The sequence below is a fragment of the Pogoniulus pusillus genome, chromosome 14, assembly GCF_015220805.1.
Source record: "Pogoniulus pusillus isolate bPogPus1 chromosome 14, bPogPus1.pri, whole genome shotgun sequence".
Taxonomy (NCBI): Eukaryota; Metazoa; Chordata; class Aves; order Piciformes; family Lybiidae; genus Pogoniulus; species Pogoniulus pusillus.
In genome coordinates, this window is record NC_087277.1 from 24,318,407 (window position 1) to 24,336,577 (window position 18,171).

Genomic DNA, 18,171 nt, shown 5'->3' on the forward strand with positions numbered 1-18,171 from the left:
ACTGTAGCAGGAGGCTTTAATAAGCGGTATAGATGCCTGTAACATACTCAAATGGTGCCTGCCCCTACCCTCCTGCCGTTCGAACAGACTGACTGTCGGCGGGGGTGTGCCGGCGGTGCGGACTGGGCCAGCACCCCGCTCCCCGGCAGCGTGCCGAGGCCGTGCAGGTGGGCGGCGGGGGTCTGCTGCGCTCCGCAGGGAAGTCCTCTCGCGGCTGCGGGCAGAGGCAGCACGGGCCCGGCCGCCCCGCGCAGCGCCTGGCGGAGCCGCGGCCGGCGGGAATCCAGTCCGGGTTTTGGTGCCGGGAACCGGCGGCGGCGAGGAAGGGTGAGCGGGAGTGGACCCTGCACCGCGCCCGACAGCCGGGCCGGGGGGACAGACCGGCGGCGGCAGAGGAGGAGGAGGAGGAGGAGGAGGAGGAAGAGGAGGAGGAAGCCGGCGGGACAACCGCACCGGCACCGGGCCCGCCTCGCTCCGCCCGCGGACCCCCATGGCCGCGGCGCGCCCGCAGCACACACCCACTGCCGCCCCCCGGTGAGCTTGGGCTCGCTCGGCGCTGCCGCTGCGCGCCCGCGGCGGGGCCGCTGCCCGCGGCAGGGGCTGAGCGAGGCGGGCCGGGCGGGCGGAGGCACCATGCAGGCGCGGCGCTTGGCCAAGCGCTCCAGCATGGGCAGCCGGCGGCTAAGTGCCGGGCCGGCGGCCGCGCAGGCGGACGGGGTCCGGCCCACCAAGCCCGAGAGCGCCTGGAGGCCGCCCCTGCGGGAGGGCTCCGCCGCGGCGCTGGAGGAGGAGGACGAAGACGAGGACGTGGTGGTGGAGGTGGAAGAGGAAGAGGAGGAGGAGGAGTGCGGCCTGGGGAGTCCCCCACCGACGCTGACCGGCCACGGCAAGGGCCCTATCCGGGGGTGCCTGAAGGTGCGTCCTGGGAGGGCGGGGAGCGGAGCGGTGGCGGCACCGGCCCGGCCTGGCGCCAGCAGAGGGGCCCGAGCTGGGGTGGCGGGCCGGTGGGGCGGGGCAGGGCAGGGCAGGCCGGGTGGTTCGGTGCCCTGCGCTGCGCTGCATGAGTGTTGAGGGCGGCCGTTGTGGCCCGCCCCGGCTTGGGCGGCCTGCGGCTGGCGGCGGGGCTGCCGCTGGCGCGGCTGAGGTGCTCCGCAGAGGGGCCAGGCCCTTGCTCAACAAGTCCCCGAGGAAGCGGGTGTCCGCTTCGGCCCGCCGGCAAGGCGTCGGCTGGCTCCGGCTGAAAGGAGGCGTGCGTGCGGAGTCGCCGGTAATTGGAGTAGTCCGAGTGCTGGGGATACCGACTAACCTGGGGAGAGTGTGCGGCGGCAGGGCAGGGGCTGCCGGTGATGCTCAGCCCGGCCGTTTGCGCAGGGTTTATTTCGAGGCGAGAGTCGTGCCCGAGGAGTGCAGCTTACGCGGTGTTGTCCTCGGCGCTGGGGGTGGCCGTGGTACGGAGACCTGGGTGGGCTATTTGTGAGAAGTTCTTGCGTGCAGCTGTACTGTGCAGAGGCTCGATGCAGACCTCGTCCCAGCTTACTTGGGCAGTGCCCTGAATTCGGGGTGTTTGGAGCAACTTGCTGAACGCATTCACCGTCTGAGAGCTCGCAGGCTTAGGCTTAATTATCTTACCACGAGGGCTTTTCTGTAGTTCGTGAGGTAACCCAAGTGGTAGGGTTATGTCTGTGTGTAGGTCTGTGGAGAATTCATGTGACGTGTACTGGCTGTGGAAAGTAAATGTATGTGAAAGTTTAGAGGGTATCTATTTGGATTGTTGGGTTTTGGGTTTTGTTTTTAATTTAGGTGGTGGTTCTTACTAAACAGGAGGTCAGGGTTGGCCTAGTAGTAGTGCCACTCTGCCAGCGAGGTTTTCCCTGTATCCACAGAAGGGACAGGGGAAAAAAGAGAAAAAAAAGGAACTAAACCAAACCAAGCTAACAGCAAAAAAAAAAAAAAAAAATCTTGATGGAAAGCAGCAGCAGAAATACAGTTAACCCCAGCCTGCTTCGGAGCAAGCTTCTTGTGAGAGTGACAGGATAAACCTGACCTTGTTGGCTCATTTGGTCCAGTCCATGTAGCTCTTCAGTGAGGTGCTCAAAAGCTAGATCTGGTGGTGGTCTGTCTGGCTCAAACTGTCCATGCTACTGAGGTCTGGCAGGCTGGGACAACTTTGTTACTACAAAATCTTTTGACACTTGGCTGGCAGCCTAAGGATGAAGGGCACCATAATGGATTTATAGTCCCATCAGTCTCTATATCAGATCAAAACTCCAGGTAGCAGAGGAGGCTCCGTAAAACTTCCCCTGTGTACCAAACAAAAAAAGTGTGGAGTTCTCAAACCGAGCACAACTATCTGAACTGTCAACTGGTTTAAGACCGGTTGGATGTGGCCTTAGGTAACCTGGTCTCGTAGAAGGTGTTTCTGCTCACGGAAGAGGGTTGGAACTAGATGATCTTTAAGGTCTCTTTCAATCCAAACCATTCCATGATTGCAGAGGTATAATCTGCATGTGACATGGCTCATCCGAGTGTACTGGTGTCTTTGTCAGACCTCAACATGCTTTCAAATATCAGGTCTGTTAGTGTAAGTAAAGCTTACTGGTATTTCTGCCTTGCTCTTCAGACTATATGTGCATATAAAAACATTGTGCTTGCATGTGTTTGCTTCCTTGGATGGTAAATCTGCCTCATGGGTGAGATGAGTGGAGTAATGGCCATTACTCAAGTCATCTTCAGTAAACAGGTGAAGGTAGATAATTATCTTCTTTGGAGGAATGCTTCTAACCACCATGATCTGCTCAGTTTTTGCTTTCATTGTCTCTACTCTTGAGTACTACAAGATAAGAAAACAATTATTATTTAACTTTTTAAAGAAACTGTCTTTGCTTTCTTTGTATTTCTTTAGAAATTGTTAGTGTAGGAGCATGTAAAACTTCACCTAAAGCTTCTTCCAAGTAATTTTAAAGCAACAGATTAAACGTAAGAGAGTGAAAATGAATGCAGAGGTCCAAATGCAAAACTGCTGATAGGGTAGGTGGGTCACTGGGAAGGTGATAGGACTTGCACAATTTGACTGTAGTTTGCTAAAGAGGATTCCTGGCAAGTGGAGAACTGGGGTCAGTAGCATTTGACTCCTAGACCTGGCCTTCTGAGTTGGGGTCTGGGAGCAAAGCATGTTGAAGGTTTGTCCACTGCTGAGAGAAGGCATATGCTGAAGTGTCCAGTACCCTTCAGAACAAGAGACATGCCAAAGAGCTTCAGAATTTAATCAGATTGAAAGCAGTTGTCTAGGTGCTGGTTTTGTGGTATGCCCTACCCAGCTAATGCAATTAAACAGCAACATGCAGTGGTTTTGGTATGTGGTACAGATGCACACCTACCCTTGATATCTGTACCCTTGGGTGGACTGGCATGCTAAAGCTAGAAGTTTTTGCAAGGTCTGCACAAAGTCACTTCCAGGGAGCGTCTTTGATATGTCACAGGACTTGCAAGGGAATTTATATTTTTGATATAAGGAGGCAAAAAGTACCTGCACCATCATACAGTCAAATTGTCCCCACCAGAGAAAAGTCTACTGTGGGGTTGCACCACTGGTGGTCCATTTTTGACCCCTGCTTTTAAGCGTGGAGGTAGAGACAGAGAGAGTATTTATGAAGAAAAATCTTATTTCTCCAGCTTCTAAAGTCTTCAAAGGACAGAAGAGATTGGACAGAAAAGAGAATGAGAGAGAGTGCTGCTTGTAGGGAAGATACAGAATTTGATTCTTTATGTTGCTACAGCCACATAGAAGTCCAGGTGGAGGACACTGGAGAAGATACTTGTGGCACTCTTTTCCCACTGCCATTGTAACACACTGCAGGAAGAGGCATGAGCATCCTGTGTGTAGTTGGTGGGTAGTGATAGGACAGCCAAAGAGACTTTGAGAACCTCTAAATCTTTGGTGAGTGGTGCTGAGGTTTCTTAATTTGTCAGAACTAATTCCTTCATCTATATGGAGAAACAGGGAACGCTATGGTGCTGGTCTCATGCAGACTCATTCTGCATGGGAACCTCTTCCTGTGCGACCCACACTTGCTGCTTTGGCTGCATCTAAATTTCCAGCCATTTGAAGTTAGATGAAAAACAACAAATAAGCTTCATTGTCAGTCCTTTGTCTTGTAGTGTAGATTTATTTTCAGTCCTGTTTATTTCATGCTCTGTATGGAACTTGGCTACCACAGGTGGCTGCATTAATACCATGCTGGGTTTAATTAAGAAGAGAGACTCCACAACTTCCCTGGGCAAACTCTGCCAGTGCTTGGTCATTCTTGCAGTGAAAAAGTGTTTCCTGATGTTCAGAGGGAAGTTCCTGTGTTTTGGTATGACCATTGCCTCCAGTCCTGTCACTGGGCACTGCTGAGAAAAGCCTGGCTCTGTCTTTGCTCCTTCTCTTCAGGTATTTATAGGCATTGATGAGAGACCCCCTGAGCCTTCTTTTCTCCAGGCTGGGCTGTCTCAGCTCTCTCAGCCTTTTCTCTTGGGAGATGTACTCCAGTCTCTTAATCATCCTGATGGCCCTTTGCTGGATTCCCTTTAGTATGTCCAGGTGTCTCCTCTACTGGGGATCCCAGAAGTGTGCCCAGCATTTCAAGTGTGGTCTCACCAGTGCCTAGTGGAGGGGCAGTATCACCTCCCTCCGCCTGCTAGCAATGCTTTGTCTAATGCAGGCCAGGGCATCATTTATCTTCTTTGTATATAGCTGGCTTGAGTTCAACTTTGTGTCCGCTCAGGTGCAAAAACCTTTTCTGCCAAGGTGCTGTCCAACTGGGTAGTCCTCAGCATGTCTTGGTGCTTTTGAGTTATTTCTCTCTAGGAGTCAGACTTTACGTTTCCCCTTCCTTAACTTCAGGAAATTCCTTTTGGCTCATTTCAGTGTCCTGTTGAGGTCCCTTTGGCTGGCAGCATGGCTGCTTCTCCCAGTGTTGCATGGTCTACAAACTTGCTGAGGATGCACTCTAGATCAGTAATGAAGATCTTGAATGAGGCTGGATCCAGTATGGGCCTCTGGGGTACACCACCATTTACTGGCCTTTAAGTGCACTCTGTGCCTGTGATCCAAACCCTGTGGGGCTGTCTGTCCTCACTGCCTGCTCATTCAGTCCACTCGTCAACGGCTTGTCTGTGAGACTGTTACAGGAGATGTAATCAAAAGCCTTCCTGAAGGATAGAGACTGAAGGGAGGTGAAGGGAGCTTCGCTTCTAGGCTAGTCATTTTGTTAGGCTAGCCAAGCATAACTTCCTCTTGATGAAGCCATAAGGAATTTCTTGTCCTTCATATATCTTGAAATGTTCTCCAGGGTTAGCTGCTTTGTTGTATTCTTTGGAATCAAGGTGAGGCTGACCAGCCTGTAGTTCTCAGGGTGCTCCCTGATGATAGAAGTGATTTTTTTTTTGTGTGTGACCAAAAAATAAGTTTTAAGGATGTGATTTTCGTAGTGTAATAATTAACATTTGTGATGTGTCCTAAAATAGTTGTTTTAGACACATGGACCATCCCTGGTCTTCCCAACCCTCTGCTCTTCCAACCTTGCTTCTGAGAAGCCTAACAGTCCTGCAGATCAACTCTGAACACTTGACTCCTGCTCTGTATTTTCCCAGCTGCCAGATGAGCAATTCCAGTGATAAGAGAGCACCAGAGGCAGACTGGAATAAATTGATGCCTTAGACTTGGCCACCTCGAGGATGGGAGCTTTGCTGCTCAGTCAGTGGGGAGCATGCAGGTTCTGGCTGGTGACTGCTCTGTAAGTGCTGCTGTGGATTGAGCAGTGGTGCTTTTTTCTTCTTTTTTCTTTCCCATCAGAATCAGCCTTACCATTGGCTTTGTAACGTTTCCAAGTGATTTACTGAATTGCTTCTTTCAAAATATCAGGAGCAGCTTGACCATTTCTGCTGTGTGAGGCCAGCCCAAAGACTACAGAAACCTGGTGTGCTAAGAGAAAGTCTTCCTAGTGTCCTGCTGGTTTTGCTTGTTTGCTGAAATCAAACAGGAAATAGAAAGTGAATCAGGAAGGACGTTCATTAGCTCCTGTGGTGATCAATTCATCAACTGGCATTGACGTTTTTCACAGGAGCTGCTGCAAGAGAGAGCACCAAGGAACTCAATGCTCGTGCTCAGCAATCTGTGATGGAATCACTTTCACAGCTCTGGCTCCATGCCAAACTTCCCAGTCCCCAAGGGATGATTGTGGTGACATTTGTCTGGTTGTATTAAAAAGAACGTGTGTGGGTGGTATTTGTTGTTTGACAATAAAACTAATGAAGACAGGAAACCGAACAACTTCTGTGCTCAAACTTCAGATGAAAACACAGCTCTTTAATTGGTGTTTTTGAAAACATAAAGAATCAGGTTTTTGTAAAATCCTGACCTGCCTGAAGTTAGTGGAAAAGTCCTGTTGATTTAAACAGGTTAGGGGCTTCAGCTCGGTTATGTAACTGCATGAACGAATCCAGTAGTCTCCTAAAACCTTCTTGCAGTGGTCCTAATCATTTTAGGTGTTGCTTCAGAGTCTAGAAGACCATTCTGATAATTGGGCATGGAATCAGAGGGCAAGTGAAAGCCTGATAAATACTGAAGTATGAAATTACACAGCTCATCATCTTACCATCTTTAATGTATCTTTTAAACACGGTGGATAAGAGGTTAGTTGACCTCTAGATGAGAAGTGCAATTATGACAAGGAGTCATAAGACTGGATGGTTACTTAAGAGTTTTTTACTGCTTCAGTAGATAAAGTAGCCAGCATCTGCATCGTGCTGGCACAGAGATCTAATTGTACAATCACTTTCTAGGAACTGGACTTTGTGAAGTTGGAGAGCTAAACATTTGAGCCAGCCTGATCTAGCCATATGTGTATAGAAAAGTAGGGATTGGAAGCAAGCTCCAGTCCAACCACCCTGCAAAGCAGGACCACTCAGGGCAGGTCACACAGGAATGCATCTAGGCAGGTTTTGAAGATCTCTGGAGAAGGAGACTCCACAACTTTTCCAGGCAGCCTGCTCGAGCACCCTAAAAGAAGTTCTTTCCCATACTGAGATGGAATTTTGTGTGATCGAGTTTACATCCATTGCCCCTCATCTTGTCACAGGGTATCACTGAAAAGAGGCTGGCTCCATTCTGACAGCTACTCTGCATTCTTAGACATGATAAGGTCCCCTTTCAACCTCCAGACTAAACTCCATGTCTCTCAGTCTTTCCTCATAAGAGAGATTCTTCAGTCCCTTAATCATCCTTGTAGCCCTCAACTGAACTCTTTCCAGTAGTTCCCTGTCCCTCTTGAACTGGGGAGCCCAGAACTGTATTCCAGATGTGACCTAGCTTGAGCTGAGTAGAGGGAGAGGAGAACCTCCTTCAGCCTGTGGGACACACTCTTCTTAATGCTCTCAAGTATACCACTGGCCTTTTTGGCCACCAGGGCACACTGCTGTTCCATGGATAACTTACTGTCAACCAGGACTAGAAAGTCTTTCTCCACTGGTGCATGGTGGTGTTCCTCTCCAGGTGCAGGACTCTACACGCTTGTTGAACTTCATTAGGGCTCCCCTTTGCCCAACTCTCCAGTCTGTCCAGGTCTCACTTAGTGGCAGTACGGCCTCTGGTGTAACAGGCGCTCCTCCCAGCTTGGTGTCATCAGCAAGCTGGCTGAGAGTGTGCTCTGTCTCTTGATCTAGGTCAATTGATGAACACGTTGAACAAGAGAGGAGCCAGCACTGACCTTTTGAAATGGCAAAAGAACTCACTAGGTCAAAAATGCTTCTGACCTCATATTTATCAAGAATATAGCTGTGACTAATGGAAGTGCTGCCAGAGGAAATAAAATCTGATCTTTTTACTTTAACATGCTTCTAAAGAGAACACTGTGATGTAGTTCTTGTTGCTCTTAGGTCTGGGTTTATAGTGGTTTCTTTGTAGCTTCTGATTCATTAAGCCATGGAAGACAGTCTTCATCTGGCTTACAGAGCTATGTAGGAAAAGCAGAATAATTAGTGAGGGTGAATTGGTGGCTGCTAAGGATTTGTACTGATATTTTGCTTCAGCATGCATGGCCACTACTGTTCTAGATAATCATGCTTACTTTCTCAGGGCAGTAAAGAAATGTTTGGTCTTGCAGATGCTTCTGTTCTATGCTGGTAGGCCTTTCTGGTGCAGCAGCCTCTGCAGCACAGCATGCTTTGTGCCTAGGCACTGGTTAAAACCAGATGCTCTTGGTGGAGCCCTGGTGGAGATGATTATTTCATCAGTTCAAAAAGAGGTAAAGCATTCCCTTCGCTATCCTTCCTCCATCTCTCAGCTGTGCACTAACTACCCTGGGCTTGCATCAGAATTTGTTGTGTGCTTTTGTGGGCTACTGAAACAGTGAGGAAATGCATGCAGCAGAGAGCCTGTAGACTCTCTAATTTTGGGGAGTTAAGGTGACTCCCCAAAGGAGAAGGTCTTGTCAGGTATCTTGGTAGAGGGCAAAAGATGGGCTAGTGCAGGCATTGGGAGGAAAAGAAAAGTGAGAAAAGGAGCAAGCCTTCCTCTTGTAGAGAGGAGTAGCTGTTTGATTGCTTGGACTGTGCTCGACTTTATGCTTGGTTGTTCTTCAGGCTCTTTGTGAAGGCTCTTCTCCTATGAGACGTCGTTCCATCCATCTAGTGGTTTGATAGAGGGCTGGTTTCTGGCATGGCTGAGGAAAAGAAGGTCATGTTTGGCCTATCCAGGTTTCTACTACTGTTATTCTATTGCTTCTGAGGACAATTAGATGAAACTCTGTGATACTACTTCTCTGTGTAGTCTGACCCAAAAATAAACTCCTTTAGCACCTCTTCCACTCTGAACAGGAAAACTGCTAAGTGTTTTTCTCTGGAGCTGAACATAATTCAAAAGAATCTCTTAAGTGGGGGCAGTGTTCCTTGCTAGTTAATGTCCTCTGAAGCTCCACATGTCTTACTTCCAGGCATGGGATCCGTTAGAGGAGATGACGATACATGCTTAGTTCTGGTTTTCTAGCTTCTCCTCCAGGCTTTTGATTTCAGGGGTCATGCTGGCCCTTGAAGCTTTCATTCACAGTGCCTCTTTAATTCAGAAGTTAACAGTGGGATAAACCTGTGAACCACTTCGGTTTAATTTCACTGAAATTCCATCATTTAAACAAAGAGCAAAGTCTCTTTATTCCCAGGATGCTAAGGCAAATGGATTACATTTCCATACCTTTTAAGTGATCCAGGGTCTGCAGCATCTCATCTTGGCTGGCTGCTTCCAAACTCACACCATTGCTTTTGACCTTAGAAATCTCACACCTCTCTGTACCTTACTTGCAAGAAACTGAAGCGGATCTTTTCTCTACACACACTCAGTTATATATCTCAAACCAGGCAGAGGAGGGTGGCTTTCAAATGCAGAGGAAGTGATCCAAGGGTTTCTTACTGAGGAGCAGCAAGGCATCATTTCAAAAATCTTGTATTAATCATGGGGAGCTCCCCACTGCCTCTTGTGCTGTCTGATTTTTGGGTGCTCTGCCTACTTGAGCCTGAGTGAGATGATCCAAGAATGTGTTGCCACTGAAACTGCTGCTGTCCTTACTGATCCCAAACCACCAGCATGTTAAAAGAAACAACTGGAGCTTATCATACATCTTCAGCAATGGTCTTGAAATAATTGAAATTAAAGATGCTTCATTTGCACATGAAATTTGGGGAATACAAGCCAGGCTGATAATTCTGTTGATAAGACGGGTCCATGCTTAAGGCTATATTAAGCCTCTTAAAACTTAAGCTGTTGTGCACAACTTCTTCATGTAGACAGAATCAAAATTAGGGACAGCAAAGACAGTAGATGCTTTCCCACTGTCTTCTAGGACTCTCTTTGCATCTCTTACAAGTAGGAAAAATAGGTGTTGAGAGGCATAGCATAGAAAATGCCCTCAGTGAGGACTGAGAGCTTCAGCCAGCATAGTAAGTACACTTGATTTGATGATGCACCCTAATTACAGTTTGTAATTACAACTAGTAATGTAATGAAGATAGGAACAAAAGCATTGGTTTGAACTACCCTGTCCAGCCTACAGCATCATGCTCTTATTCTTATCTCCAGTTCCAGGGGTTTTAAACTTTTGGAGGGGTGGCCAGTAATACTCATGTGTATCTGGAACAACTCTGCTATGAGGGAACTCATATGGAACAAACTCAGCTGAGGGAGCTGGGGTTGTTAAGCCTAGAGAAGACTCCAGGAGGACCTTAGAGCTGCCTTCCAGTACCTGATCCTACAGGAAGGCTGGAGAGGGTCTTAAGAGTATCTAGTGATAGGAGAGGCGGGAATGGTTTTAAGGTGAGGGAGAGTAGATTTAGACTGGATCTTAGGGAGAAATTCTTCAGTATGAAGATGGTGGGATTAGGTTGCCCAGAGAGGTTGTGGGTGCCTCTTTCATGGGGGTGCTTAAGGCCAGGTTAGATGAGGCCTTAAGCAGCCAAGTCTAGTTGTGAGATATATGTGTCCATGGCTCAGAGGTGATGGTATCTAGGGTAAACTGCACCAGTGCAGGCTGGGAGGTGATCTGCTGGAAAGTAGTCCTGTGGAGAGGGACCTGAGGGTCCTGGTGGATAACAAGTTAACCATGGCACAGGAGTGTGCCATTGTGGCTAATGGGATCCTGGGGTGTATTAGGAGAAGTCCGTCCAGCAGATCGAGGGAGGTTCTCCTCCCCCTCTACTCTGCCCTGCTGAGACCTCATCTTGAATACTGTGTTCAGTTTTGGGCTTCCCAGTTACAGAGGAACAGAGATCTGCTGGAGAGGGTCCAGCAGAGGGCTACAAGGATGATTAAGGGACTGGAGGGCATAGCTTATGAGGAGAGGCTGAGAGTCCTGGGGCTTTCTAGTCTGGAGAAAAAACTTAGAGGGGATTTGATAAATGTACCTGAAGGCTGCCAGGAGCAGGGGGGACAGGCTCTGCTCACTGCTCACTGCTCCCTGGGATAGGACAAGGAGCAATGGGTGTAAGTTGCAGCAAAAGAAATTCTGCCTCAACACAAGGGGGAACTTTACTGTGAGGGTCACAGAGCACTGGAACAGGCTCCCAGAGAGGTTGTGGAGTCTCCTTCTCTGGAGACCTTCCAGGCCTGTCTAGATGTGTTCCTCTGTGATCTCTGTTAGAGAGTATTGTCCTGCTCTGGCAGGGAGGTTGGACTCGATCTCTTTGGGTCCCTTCCAACCCCTGATACGCTGTGATCCTGTGGTCATGGATTCCCAGTGTTCAGTGCTCCTCACTGTGTCCTCCTGTAACCTTAGTGATATCTCTGTGCCCGATTTTAATAATATCTAAGCTTCTTGTGCCAGTCAGTGCAGAACTTCAGATGCTGCAAGTTTGCCGTCATTTTAATTGGGTTTCAGCAGGTACCTTGGGTGGGGTCCTGAATTTCAGGTATGAGAATAAAAGTTTCTATCATTCTATATAGCTCAGAACCACCTCAGTCTGGTGCTGGGGTGCAGGGTTTTGTGGGTGGGTTATATTTAGCCAGATAAGCGCTGACACACACACATGATGAAAGGGTAGAAACTTCTTGCTGACTCCAGTTCCTGCTGCCTAACACCATATTGTGAGCCCAGGCAAAGTAAATGTTTAGATTTTTATTTGAATATCTAGAAATTACATTCCAGGGATGGTTTTCTGTGTTCAGTCAAATGGTGAAGGCAGGGACTTTGGCCTAGCCTGGCTGAAAATGAGCAATACATTGCTGTAGATTAATGCATGCTGTATATTGCAAAGAACACTCAGAGTGCCCTTAAAATGCATTCTCCTCTGTATTGTTAGAGAGCAGCAGTTTACAAATGCTTAGAGTGATTAGATTGACATGGTTTATGTGTAATGAGCAACTGCTGGCAAAGTGAATAATTAAATGCAAAATATACTGGAAAATGTAATAATACATTGAAATTCCAGGCAGATTATTTCCAAGCATCATGATGAGAATCTGTCTTATCTCTTTGTATTCCAGTATGAATAGAGGTTTCTGGCGAGATGCAAATTCAATGCCTTCTTTGCTTCCAGTGAGGATGCTGTTTTGGGTTGGCAAAATTCACAGCCTTTTTACCTAAAAAACCCAACAAACCTCTGTTATGGGAGCTAGAAGTGGAAATAGTACAAAGTAGTATAAATAAACCAACCCCTTTATTTTTTTTCCTGCAAGGATTTATTTAAAATATTTATTACTTGCATGGTGTTATCTTGATAATAAGTTTGAGTGTTTCTCATTACTGTTTGTTGTCTTTTGCTCTGAACTTCCTTCTTCTTTGGGAAAGTGGCTTGCCTCTGTCCCTACATCATAGACTAGCTAATTTGGTCTGAAAAGAGTCTGGCAGTTACTGAGCTCTTCTCTTGGCTGAACTTTTTACATGTGTGTCATGTTAAATGCATATATATCATTATCGTTTTCAATTAATACCTGAAGCTAAAATATACTGATTGCTTCTTTTGCTTCTCTCATACAACTCTGCATTTGTTTTGTAATTGGTCAAAAATGTTGATAAAACCTTGCTGAAAAAAAAAAAACAAAACAAAACCCAGTGAATTCTGTTTTCTTTCCCTTTGTTTTCTTCTTGGCAGTGCCTAATATTTAGCATGCTTACCTGTATTCAAAAGAAGACAGTGGCAAAGTCAGAATAAAAATAAGCAGTGCAGTTTGGCTGGTGTTAAGTAGTCACATAGCTGTTGGTGTTTTTTTTAATTGCTGTTTAATTAAAAGAGGGTTTTGATGGAATTAGACCAACTAGTTACATAGTAAATCAGATAGAAATGAAAACATCCTTTTCCTGAGCCGTATCTTCTTTTAACAGCTGTATAGTGCTAACCTAGCAGGTAGAGCTCAGAAGTTAAAGTAATTTCTCTGTTGACAATGCAGATTACCCAGAACTGGAGCAGTATGCTGGGTGCCTGTTGTTGGTATGGGTTTTTTTTATATGTGCTTTTTAATTAGCATGTTCCCTGCCTCTTTTGCCTTCTCCGAGTCTGGAAAGCAGCCAGTGTAGCTTGGGAGGGATCTTGTTGGTTTTGGAGTGAAGTGACACTGTGGGTAAGTTCAGTTATTAGCTCTTTATCTGTGTGAACAGAGCATAATGGCACAAAATAGGTCATAGTGGCAAGAATATTTTGTTTTCCCAAACATTTGAGTCTCAGATTGTGTCGTGTTGGAAGGGACCCTCAAAGGTCGTCTTGTCCAACCCCTCTGCAGTCAGCAGGAACACCTCCAACTAGATCCAGGTGTCCAGGGCCACATTGAGTCTGGTCTTGAATGTCTCCAGGCACAGGGCCTCAACCACATCCCTGGACAGCAAGTTCCAGTATTTCACCACTGTCGTTGTAAAGAATTTCCTCCTGATGTCCATCTTGAATCTACCCTGCTCCAGTTTCTGACCACTGTCCCTCTTCTTGTCTCGACAAGCCCTTCTAAACAGTCCTTCCCTGGCCTTCCTGTAGGTCCCATTCAGATACTGAAATGTAGCTGTGAGCGCTCCCCAGAACCTTCTCTCCCCCAGAGGATGAACAGCCCTAATTCTTTCAGCCTGTCTTCATAGGAGAGGTACTCCAGCCCTCTGATCATCTTTGCGGCCCTCCTCTGGACCTAATCCAGGAGGTCCATGTCTCTCTTGTAATGGAGACCCTATAGCTAGACACAGTACTCCAAGTGAGTCACATAGAGGTAAATGATACCAGTGTTCTCAAGGGTTTAATGCTTTCCATTGTGTTGAAAACACAGACATTGTAATGCTTGTTAAATGCTAGTGAAGCATTTGAAAGTAACTCACTCCAGTTTTTTAGCAGCAGATGCAAGGAAAGATGCTTAAAGGCCAGTCAGGTGGCAGTCAAGAGATGACATAGAGTGTCTCTCAAATGCAGTTCTCTGAATTTACATATAAATATGATAGGTCTGCTTATTCTGGTGTTTGCTGATCCTTTGACTAGGCAGTTCAATACTTGAGCTGTCTGCTCGATCAATATCTCTTTTGCTGCCTCACACAAAGTTCAAGCTGGATTGTCGCTGAAATTGGAGAAGAGTGAAGTTTGACTGCAACCTGAGCATCTTATCAAGATGTGGCTTTGGGCTTAACAAAAACTGACTGTTGATAAGTTAAGGCCTAAACTGTTGAAGAATTGCAGTCTGAGTATTCACTGTAAAGAAGAAATAAAAAAGTCCCTGAGTTTCTCAAAATCTCTGTCGGTGTTGGGCAGGTTGTAATTTGGGCAGGGCTTCCATCGTAGTGCATGCTCTCATGGAGGTCCAGGACTGGCACTTGCTTGTGGCAAGATACTACCAAAATACAGGTTTCCATAGGCAAGTTAAGATGGCTTTTGAAATGGAATGTTATTATACTGCTGAAAACAGTATCTGATAATCATTTAGCTCTCATGTGGAGTATCAAACTTCCTCAGCTAATAGTAATAATGAATCAAGCAAGAACTTTAACGTACAGGTAAAACCCTCAACCTAAACACATACTATGGTCTTGGCAGCTTCAAAGCAGAAACCAAAACACTTTACCTTTTTAAAATGAAGTTTCTGCTTAGAATCCAAAGCAAGAAATTACAGGAAGATTACCAAGGTCCCTGAGTTGCTGTGGCACTTGCCCTGGGCTACCATAGCATGATGTGCTATGCTCAGTGAAGAAGCATAGTTCAAAATGAGTGAGGGGAGACCACACTCTGACCCTTTTAAGAAGTTACTGGAATAGAATAGAATAGAATCACCCAGGTTGGAAGAGACCTCCAAGATCAGCCAGTTCAACCTAGCACCCAGCACTGTCCAGTCAACTAGACCATGGCACTAAGTGCCTCATCCAGTCTTTTCTTGAACACCTCCAGGGACAGTGACTCCACCACCTCCCTGGGCAAACCATTCCAATGGCAAAATGGTTGTTCTTTTAAGTTTTGAAGACACAAGATTGAGTGTAAAAGGCCAGTGCTTGCTTCCAGAGGTGAAGCCAGATCACAAAATCATACAATGGTTTGGGCTGGAAGGGACCTCCAAAGGTTATCTAGCCTACCCCCCCCCGCCCTGCAGTCAGCAGGGACATCCTCAACTAGACCAGATTGACCAGACTCAAAAATGTGTGGCAGTGGCAGAGCTGAGCCCCAGTGGGGAGATGCAGCTAATTCTGGTGTTTCCAAGCAGCAGCATATTGAAAACTTCCCTTGCCCAGTGATGCAAAGTTGTCAAAGACAGCAGAGGGTAACTGCAGACAGAAACAAAGGCAGCTTTTTTAATCTGCAGGTAGTTTACAACTCCTTTTTGAGTGACTGAACCTCCAAGCATTGTTGGTTGCCTGAGGCCAGGTTGTGCAGGACTCATTTGAAAGCAAGCAGAGGGTTGCTTAATGGCTTAAGGGTGAAGATAATGAATTACATAGAAAGACAATGAGCCTGTTAGAAAGTGGCTTGCACCAGTGAGGATTAATCAAGTGTATGGAAAAAGCTGTGTAAGCTTTTACAGACATTTGATACTGGAGGCAAAAAGGTGGCAAATACAGAGGTGCGATTTGACAAGAGATGCTGAACCATTAGGGAACAACCTAGCAGCGAGTTTCAGAAGAGGAGGTTGGAGTATCTGAAGTAGGCTGAAATAAATTGGCATTCTGGTGTTAATGCCTGGCTGTCTGCAAGACAGGCTGTGTCTGCTTGCATCAGAACTTCCACTAAGTTTTGCTGGAACATGTTATAAACTTAGAAGACCACTACAAGCCTCAAAGGGGTTAAAAGAATATGAAGGATAAAAATTAGTTCCTGATAAGACATGACAGAACAGTTAATTTATCAGAAGGATACATTGGAAATTATCTGTGTTATCTCCAAACTGTGAGTGATGGTGAAGCGAAGCTCAAGAGAAGAGGGCTCCTGGTAGCTAATTCCTGTGTTTTGCTATAAAGCCAGAACCTGATCAGTTGGATGACTGTGGCCCTTGGTGCTGCCCTCATCAGTGGCTGCTTGTGTAGATGGTTGGGTTTGCAGCAGAAGAGCCTGTACCATTCTGGACAGATCAGGGGAAATGGATGGATTAAAATAGGTAAACTGCTTATGGAGCAGGAGAAAGCTACCAGGGAATGGCCACCAAAGGAACCTCTTGGCTTTCATTTAGGATAACCTGCTTTTAAAGCAGAAAACATTATTTTTCTGTGGTTGCCTTCAAGGGAAAGTGTAAAAAGAGGTCCACATTTCTAAATATCAGTTAAAAAGTGAAGGAGAGAAAGAGGTTCTGTCCAGGCATTGGAGTTGGCCTTCTGCTGTTTCTGGCCCGTTAGCCAGAGGATCTGACAGCTCTGCAACCTGAGCACCTCCCTCTGTGTTTTTTTTCCCATTCTTCACCTCCACAGGCTCATGTGGGCTGAGTATTAATTATGGCAAATGGAATCATAAACCCCAACCTGTTACCTGAGTTTCTTTTAATTGAACAGATTATATGGTGTCAGTGCAAGCATTCTGCTCTTTTTGGTTTGGACTTTATTGTACAGCTGTAGTCTGAGGCTGCAACCTTTTGAGGGGACTGTTTGTAAATAAAACATAGTAATGTATGGCACAAGATACCTGCTGAAACTATATAAAATATAACAGTCCCATAAACAGAGGAAAACATTTTTTGTGTAGTGAAATTACAGAGCTGGAGGAGCTCGACTGATGTATGGTAGGAGAAGAGGCTCACGACAGCATGTGAGACAGGTCTGCTCCCATGGAGCTAAGGAAGCCCAGCTGGGCAGGGAGTGGTGTTTCAGAGGAGAAATTAAAATCCTGGGCTTTGTTTTATGTGCTGAGAAGGTGGAGTGGTTTGGTTCTGTTGGTTTTCCATGCTCTTTGCTGCAGCCTTGCAGTAATTTGCACCAACATGTATTCCAGAGAGGTAGCATGTTTGTTAAGATACTTATTTGCTTGGGAAGCAGCAGGCCTGAAGATCTGGGAAGTGCTGGCAGCGTAAGAGGCAGTCTGGTGCTGGTCATGGGAGTGTCCATGCTCTTCATCACTGCCTGTCAGTGGTGGAGCTGGTCAGGCTCCTTGTGGAGATCGTGCCAGCATCACTTGCTCCCCTTTGCCTTCTAGCAGCTGAGTTGGATCACAGTGGAATATTTTTATGCCCACTGTGAACCCTCTTTGTAAATACAAAATGCTTTAGTATTAGTAAGTGGCTGTTAGAAACACTTTAATTTCTTGGTTGCCTTTTACCTGGATAAATTCTGCTTTTTCTTTTCCTGGTGTTTTCAGAAGAGGGCAGCTAGGGTTTGTTTTGCATAGCTGCTGCACAGTTGTGCAACACATATAGGCATACATTAAATATATGCTATACATGTTGTGTGGTTTCTAAGACCCCTATTCAAATACCTTTTGATTTAACATTGAGAGGTAACTGATTGCTTTGTCAAATGGACAGGAATTGCTGATTTTCCTGGAGAGTCTTCAACACTGTTGAGAAATTTAATGGCAGCTTCAGAATTTAAGAAGGGCAAATAAATGGTATTCTCTGATTCAAAGAACTAATTAGAAGTAAATGCCTGTGGGTATTTGGGTTCACTCTCCCCTCCCCTCCCCCTTACATTTTAGGAGAATTAGATGAAAAATTAATAATTGCTTTTAATTTTACAGGCAGCCAGCATCAAGCGTGAAATGACCTTCTCTGCATTTCAACAGGAGGATGTGAAAAGTGACATCAGTCAAAAACTGCCAGACCAACAGTTTCTCCTGTTTGCCACAAAGGAGGAAGACTTAAAAACAGCAGAGACCAAAAAACCAAACAGAGCTCATGAGTATGAAAAGGAAAACACTCGTTCTGTTTGCCTTCTGGAACAGAAGCGCAAGGTTGTTTCTTCAAATATTGATGTGCCTCCAGCAAGGTGAGGAAAGTTGGGGTTTTTTTCTCTTGTATTTTGTTGTAAGCTGCCTGGTTTTTCCCCTCCCTGTTGATTTAAATGGGATATTCGGGAGCAGTACCATGACCTGATAGGACTAGTGCCTGTGCCAAATCAGTCCAAAGTCAGTCACAACTCTGTTTGAAAGACTGAAAATGGAAAACATTAATAGCCCAAACTGAGACCACCTACAGTGTGGGACTTAGGATTGATTTGGCTTTTCTAAAGTGGTGTGGCTAAGGTACTTGAGGACGTGATGCAGCTTCACTCTGTGTGA

At 46.3% G+C, this 18,171-nt stretch overlaps 1 protein-coding gene across 5 annotated transcripts in view; it reads left to right on the forward strand.

Moving 5' to 3' along the window:
• Positions 1–626: 626 nt before the first annotated feature.
• ZNF704 (zinc finger protein 704) overlaps positions 627–18,171 on the forward strand; it is a 92,346-nt gene continuing 74,801 nt past the window's right edge. For 4 of the 5 annotated variants that reach the window (XM_064154608.1, XM_064154604.1, XM_064154606.1 and 1 more), the window contains exons 1-2: positions 627–915; positions 17,632–17,879. In XM_064154608.1, coding sequence (XP_064010678.1) covers positions 634–915; positions 17,632–17,879 — 530 coding nt within the window. In that variant the 5' untranslated portion in view covers positions 627–633. Of the gene's footprint in view, positions 916–1,025; positions 1,268–17,631; positions 17,880–18,171 lie in introns of those variants that run through there. The other variant, XM_064154609.1, reaches the window with a different exon arrangement.